Source organism: Chiloscyllium punctatum, chromosome 40 (assembly GCF_047496795.1).
Source record: "Chiloscyllium punctatum isolate Juve2018m chromosome 40, sChiPun1.3, whole genome shotgun sequence".
In the NCBI taxonomy this organism is placed as follows: Eukaryota; Metazoa; Chordata; class Chondrichthyes; order Orectolobiformes; family Hemiscylliidae; genus Chiloscyllium; species Chiloscyllium punctatum.
Window position 1 is genome coordinate 14,084,394 of NC_092778.1, and position 7,603 is coordinate 14,091,996.

Below are 7,603 nucleotides of genomic sequence, written 5' to 3' on the forward strand. Positions count from 1 at the left end.
ATTTATCTAACTTAAACTCCATCTGCCATTCCTCAGCCCATTGGGGCGATCAAGATCACGTTGTACTCTGAGGTAATTTTCTTCCCTGTACACTACACCTCCAATTCTGGTGTCTTCTGCAAACTTACTATCATCGATGATCAACTGGATTATAACATAGAACAGCAATACTTTATGATGGGTCTTAAATCTCATAGGCATAGAAGAGACTTTGTAGATGTGATGATGGGTCATAAACAAGTGACGTTAACCGTACCTTGCCCTCTCCACCAATGCTGCCTGATTTGCTTGTTATGGCCATGCGATGCAAAACTAACTAAGTAATTTGCAACTGTCTTTATGATCATTGTTGCATTACTATTTAACTTTATGCACTTTGTGTACCAAAGTACGTGAAATTAACAATACATTTACATGTACTGTTGGAGAAAGTAAGGACTGCAGATGCTGGAGATCAGAGTCGAGTGTGGTGCTAGAAAAGCACAGCCATTCAGGCAGCAACAATGAAGAGCTTATGCTTGAAACGTTGACCTTCCTACTCCTCTGATGCTGCCTGACTGGCTATGCTTTTCCAGCACCACATTCTTATATGTACTGTTCCCTATTTTCTTTCCCATTCTCCATTCATGGCATGATATTAACTTTGCAGAAGTGCCACTGTTGGAATATTGTGTGCAATTCTATTCTCCTTCCTATCGGAAACATGTTGTGAAACTTGAAAAGGTTCAGAAAAGATTTACAAGGATGGAGGATTTGAGCAGGAGAGGTTGAACAGGCTAGGGCAGTTTTCCCTGGAGTGTCGGAGGCTGAGGTTTACTAACTAATGAGGGGGATGGATATGATAAACAGACAAAGTCTTTTCCCTGGGGTGGGGGAATCCAGAACTAAAGGGCATGGGTTTAGGGTGAGAGGGGAAAGATATAAAAGAGACCTAAGGGGCAACATTTTCACTCAGAGGATGGTACACGTATGGAATGAGCTGCCAGAGAATGTGGAGGCTAGTACAATTGCAACTTTTTAAATGCATCTGGATGGGTATGTGAATAGGAAGGGTTTGGAGGGATTATGGGCCAGGTGGTGGCAAGAGGGACAAGATTGGGTTGGGATATCTGGTCAGCATTTACAAGTTGTACTGAAGGGTCTGTTTCTGTGCTGTACATCTCTATGACTCTAAGTGGGCTTTCCCAGTCACAGGTCAACATACTTGCTCAAGACTATGGCTGGAGTGAGAAGAGAATACGGTCCATTTCACAACCACTTATTCATATCTCTGAATATCACTGATATTCCATTCACTGGTGGAAGCAGAGTCATTACAGACATTTAAGTGACGTGGACATGAGTGAATTGAGGGGTGCATAGGTTAAGTTATTTCATTTTACATTAGGATGAATGCTCAGAACAACATCATGGACCAAAGGGCCTGTTCTGTGTTGCACTTATGTATTATACGTATGTATATGTACATTCCCTCAGTGACAGATTTATGGAATTTGGAAGCTGGAAGTTAGTGAAAACAAAGGAATTTGAGCTTGAGTTATAGGCCGGAATCGTGAAATATAATTATTCAATCGGTCAGTTAAATGCCCAGTGTTTGCCAATTTGTATGATGGCATGTGTTAACAATTGAAGGGTGCATAAATGTCAGCATTGACGGCTGGCCCAACTACTCTTAAAGCTGAGGCTACTAAAAGCTAGTTGTGAATCTTGTTCCACTAACGATTTAAACTGTATTCCAGTTGAAAATTCTCAATTTGCATTTACGCCTGATAGATGGCAGACTGTACAGTGTAACTGAGGACAAAAAAAAATGTGATTACGTGCTTTCCACTAACATTTTATCTAATTACCTTTACTAACCTCCCTAAGTTTCTGCTTTGCAACAAGGCAGGAGTTCACAGGAATTGTTGCTGTTCTGAAGCGCAGAAAATCGACGTGGCCTTAGTATTATTCATAAAAGACCACACGATATATAATTGATGAATCTTAACAAATGACACTAACTGCACGCTATTGCAAAGTCAGTGATGTTCGTGGTGTATTTTAGTAAGCATTACCGGATCCTCATTTCAGTGAAGTCATGTTTTACAGGAAACCAGAGTCGGAATGAACAGTTCCACAAGTGGGTTGTAAATGACCTGCGGCGACACCAATGTGGTAAAAACAGCACCACGCAAGACTATCTGGCCCGCAATCGCCCAGAAAGAACCAACACTGGCAGCATCCGTCCCGTTCTCATTGTTTCTTTTCGGATAGTTGTCTTACCGCCCTTTCGAGAAGGGGAGGTGGTGGGGAAAGTCATTCTGTCACCACCTGATTGTGGTGTCTATGTTGTTAATGCCACAGGGCACAAAAGATTTGTTATTTTTTTTGGGGGGGGGGGCATGGAAGAAAAAAAACCCGGTCATTTCCAATTGAAGAGCGAGGGGAGAAGTGGATTGGGATGGTGGGGGGGGGGTAAAGAGAAGAGACAGAGTGAGTGGTTCAGACATTGCAGGTTTCGCCTTGGGATGGGGGATGGGTGAAGGGAGGAAACTGGGAAGGAGGGGGTTGGGTGGTGGGGGGGGGGGGGGGAGGGGGGAGTTCGGTGGCGTCGGGAGGGGTGACGCTGAGCCAATAGAAGCCGTGATGTTGCAAACGTTCCCTTTTATGGTTACAGAAGGGTGTGGGCGGGGCCGACACGCGGTATATAACGGCGAAGCCGCGCCAGCTCGAGCCACTTTGAACGCCCAACGGCTGAGACCGAGACCAGACCTGCATCCACAAGGCGAGAGGGGAAACTAACGGTAAGGCAAACTTTACCAAAAAAAAAGCCATCAAACATTTTCCCCACCCCCCCCAACAAAAAAAATCTATTTTAGCTCGAGTCTAAATATAAGGCTACAAATAACTAAAATCGAATAGGCTCGTTGCGCGACATCGTGCTGAGAGGTCTAACTGTAATCGGTGTTGGTTAACTTGTAATCAACGAATGGGTTTTGTTGTTTGGCTTATTTTTATATTCTGGCTGAAATATGTAGGCTAGGGTTCTCTTTCTATTTTGGCGGCGTGGGCAAAATATATATATATAATCACCTTTAACTCCACTTGAGGCGAGTGGTAGAAACAGGAGACGCGGGGAATGTGGTGATGGGTGAAGTGTCTGGCTCCGCTAGTTTGTGCCTATAACGGTTCTGAGTTTTTAGCCCGAGGGGATGGTGAAGTTAACGGGTGTGTGGTGTGTGTGTGGGGAAGGCGGAGCCGCTGTTGGCGGCGGTGGCGAGGACAAGCCGCTGCTTGCTGGAGCTGGGAGGAGGGCGCTGATGGATCTTTCCAGAAGGAAGGAAGATGGCGGGGGAGGGGAAATCTCAGGAACCGAGTCGCGTTTCTTTCCTTCTCTCTTCTTTCTTCTTTCCCCCCCCCCCAACCCATCCCTCTTTATGGTAGGGTGTGGTGTGGATACTCGAGCCTGATACCCGACTGAGTTTGGGGGGAGTGGGCGGGCGGGCTCACCTCGTTTGTTCTCGGTGCTGCTGGCGGGCAGTCGGGGGGAGACCCGGCTCTATCTCTCAATGCTCGGGGGGGGGGGGCAGGGAGAATGAACCGCCCCGCTCTTTTATTCCCCCTCCCCCCGGTGGTAGAAAGATGGTACTGGCAGATAGGGCGTGGTTGAATAGTCTTCGCCTCCTCCACTCGGTGCTATCGAAGAGGGGGGTGGGCAGCGGGCAGACTTCGGGTGTTGCCACCGGCTCCCCCCCCCTCTCTCTCCCTCCCACGCGGACGCTGCCGCGCATGCGCCCCGCTCCGAGCTAACGGTCCCGGCAGCCTCTGCGGGAGAGCGAGACCTTGCGATGTCGCTTCCTCCCTTTTGTCTCCTCGAAGCCGAAACTTTCCTTCCCGGGGGGAGGGTGGGGAAAGATATGATAGAGGGATGGGTGTGACCTCTTTGTGTACCTTTGTCCCCTGGGGAAGTTGGTCATTTCAATTCTGCGGTGACTGGTTCCCGTGGTTCTGGCCGCGAGCCAAGTGCCTTGCCCCTCCCCCCTCTGCCTGCTGTACAAGCCATTGCCTTTTAAGGGCAATGCGAGTTTCTTTGTTTCTGGCTCCCGCAGCAGCCAGCGCCCTCTGGTGTTAATAGGGGGGGGGCGAGCCCGCCAGAGGGAACATGTGCTCATGAAGTAGCTTGATCAGCACAAGTACACGAAACACCGAGGCACTCTATTCTCTAGAGGCTTACAGCGCGAGTGCCAACTTTGCGCAATGACGAATACCTGTGATGCATTATTAAAGATTAAATTTCGTGAATTTCAGTATCCAGTCGAATATTCCTTTTACCTGTCCTTGTAATTTTTTAGGTAATCAGTAGCCATGGATGATGAAATTGCAGCTCTTGTTGTTGACAATGGATCTGGTATGTGCAAGGCTGGTTTTGCTGGTGATGATGCCCCTCGTGCTGTGTTCCCATCTATCGTTGGACGCCCAAGACACCAGGTACAGAAGAACTTTGTTTTACATGCTTGGGAGTTAGTTTGCTTCTGATTTTTGCTGATAGATGCCCTCTTTTAAATATGCTGTGCTTTTCAGGGTGTAATGGTTGGAATGGGACAAAAGGACAGTTATGTTGGTGATGAAGCCCAGAGCAAAAGAGGTATCCTGACCCTGAAGTACCCCATTGAACATGGTATTGTCACCAATTGGGATGACATGGAGAAGATCTGGCATCATACTTTCTACAATGAGCTCCGTGTTGCTCCTGAAGAACACCCAGTCCTACTCACAGAAGCCCCCCTGAATCCCAAAGCCAACAGAGAAAAGATGACACAGGTACTAAGCGGAGTTATGACCACAGCAAATTGCCTTGCTACCTTCAACCCTTTCTATCTGAACTATCTTCCTTCATTCTTTCCTATCCTCATTCACAGGGATTCTTTCAAAGATGAAATTCTTTCCTGGGAATTACAAGGTTTAATTTGCTTTTCTTTATTTTGAATTCCATTAACTTGTGCATGTTGTGTGTTTCTAATCTTGGAGTTCTTTCTACATTGCATTAATTGATGTAAGATATTTTTGGATAATGTGAGGGAGCTAAAACTTCAAATTTTGGCTGAGTTGACAAGCTTTTTGTTTGATATCTGAATAAGTGATCAGGTGTGGTCTTGTATCTTTGCATTTGAAACACGATTTTGACAGAACACCTTGCATGCGTACCATTGCCTTTTGCTGCTGACTTGCCACTTAAATTCACAAGTTGTAGCATGTAAATACCTTGGCAGGTGTGTTTGTACTGACATTTCAGTCTTAGTTGAAAATTCAATTATGGGCTTTATAACATATTTATTTGCTTAATCTTTTACAGATTATGTTTGAGACCTTCAATACCCCTGCCATGTATGTTGCCATCCAGGCTGTGCTGTCCCTCTATGCCTCTGGTAGAACCACTGGTATCGTGATGGACTCTGGTGATGGTGTCACCCACACTGTGCCCATCTACGAAGGTTACGCCCTGCCCCATGCTATTCTACGTCTGGATTTGGCTGGTCGTGATCTGACAGACTACCTCATGAAGATCCTGACAGAAAGAGGCTACTCTTTCACCACCACAGCTGAGAGAGAAATTGTCCGTGACATCAAGGAGAAGCTCTGCTATGTTGCACTGGACTTTGAACAGGAAATGGCCACTGCTGCTTCTTCCTCCTCTCTGGAGAAGAGCTATGAACTGCCTGATGGGCAGGTAATTACAATTGGTAATGAACGATTCAGATGCCCTGAGGCCCTCTTCCAACCATCTTTCTTGGGTAAGTAAATTGTTTTACCTTAAGATAAATGTTGCTGCTGGTTGCCATTAGTCATGGCATGGAAAAGAAATACTGGAAATTAGTGGAGTAAACTTGTCTTCCTGCAGGTATGGAATCCTGTGGTATCCATGAGACCACTTACAACTCCATCATGAAGTGTGATGTAGATATCAGGAAGGATCTCTATGCCAACACTGTCTTGTCTGGTGGTACTACTATGTATCCTGGTATTGCAGACCGTATGCAGAAGGAGATCACAGCTCTGGCTCCAAGCACCATGAAAATAAAGGTAACTTGAAAATTTTGAACTGCCTCATTAAGTAGCCTGATGGGGTTAATTCTTAAACTAAAACTTAAGATCATGCCTCAAATCATTTTTACACCTTAGCATATGGACCATTAATTTCTTTTATCTTGTCACAGATTATTGCCCCACCTGAGCGCAAATACTCAGTCTGGATTGGAGGTTCCATCCTGGCTTCCTTGTCCACCTTCCAGCAGATGTGGATTAGCAAACAAGAATATGATGAATCTGGACCATCCATTGTCCACCGCAAATGCTTCTAAGCAGACTGTAACTCATGATTGCGCGAGATGAATTGGCATGGCTTTAGTGCTTGTCTCAGGAATAAAAACTGGAACAGTGAAGGTGTTGGTGGTATTTTTGGCAACAAGCATCCCAGAAGTTCTGCAATGCGTTCAAGGACTGAATTGTACATTTAGTCATTCCAAAATATTGATGTAAAGGATTGCATTGTCTAAGGTTATTAAAGCCTCTGTGAAGGCTGCCCAAAACGTGGGAGCGAATACTTAACCTTGTGTAGTATTGCTTATATGTAAATTATGTAACCGAAAAATGTCCTGTTTTGTACTTTCCGCCTTAAATTTTCGGTCCTTTTTTGATTTTGGTATGCAAAAAGCTTTACCTTTATACAAACACAAGTGAGGTTTACATCCCCTGGGCCGAAATGGACAGTTAAACTTGGGTGATGCCAGTTTGTTGGACCTACACTGACTAATAAAGTGCACATGTTTAAATGGAAAGTTTGAAGTTGCTGATCGTTTTTTTAAGTAAAAGATTATAAGGTGGTACTAATGTATTCCTTTCTTGCTAGGCAGCTTTAAAAACTAAATATCAATGCAGTCTTTTTGTCTGCAAGTTCTGGCCTAAAGAGAAGCTTGATTTACCCAGTTCTTGAACGGTACTAAACTTTCTGACAATTGGTTCCATCAAGATGTGAGAAGGACTTGGATCAAAGTTGACTAGTTTTCTAATGTTTTTGCTCCGTGATAATTTACATTGGTCCAGCACTGTTTGCTTCTCTAAATATCCAATTTGGTAATAGTTATAAACTACCTCTGGCTTTGGTTACATTTCTTTAAATTTTAAATTGGTGAAATTTAGTGCCAAGCTATACAAGGTAGCCGTAGGATTTCCTGGCAATCCTATTCAGACGGGGTTCAGTTTGGTTGCTTTTCTGTTTCATGCACTTTGGGATTTTAAACAGTTTGATGGAATAAGCATGTTTGTCCCTAATTAGAGCTGTCCTAGTCAAAGCAATGATCTATTGAGATTTGGCAGCCATCTTTGGAATGCAATTTTTAAAAAGGATTTGTCCAGTTTCTAAAAATTTAAATTTCTAATGTCTCCATATTGCAGGTGTATTGTAATGCCTGCAGTTAACCTAATTTTGACAGGAAATGCAGTAATTACCTGTACACAAGGGTCTCTCGAACAGCAATAGGATAACCTGATAATCCAGCAGGCAAGTGTCGACCGGATACAAGCCAAAGACTTAATAGCATTCAGGGCTCTTCATTCTTTCTCA

General features: G+C 44.6%; 1 protein-coding gene across 1 annotated transcript; it reads left to right on the top strand.

Moving 5' to 3' along the window:
* Window positions 1–2,648: 2,648 nt before the first annotated feature.
* actb2 (actin, beta 2) lies at window positions 2,649–6,818 on the top strand. The gene is made up of 6 exons (XM_072559327.1): window positions 2,649–2,786; window positions 4,335–4,470; window positions 4,564–4,803; window positions 5,336–5,774; window positions 5,882–6,063; window positions 6,198–6,818. The coding sequence occupies exons 2-6, from the start codon at window positions 4,348–4,350 to the stop codon at window positions 6,339–6,341; spliced, it is 1,128 nt and encodes a 375-aa protein (XP_072415428.1). The 5' UTR covers window positions 2,649–2,786; window positions 4,335–4,347; the 3' UTR covers window positions 6,342–6,818.
* Window positions 6,819–7,603: the final 785 nt, after the last annotated feature.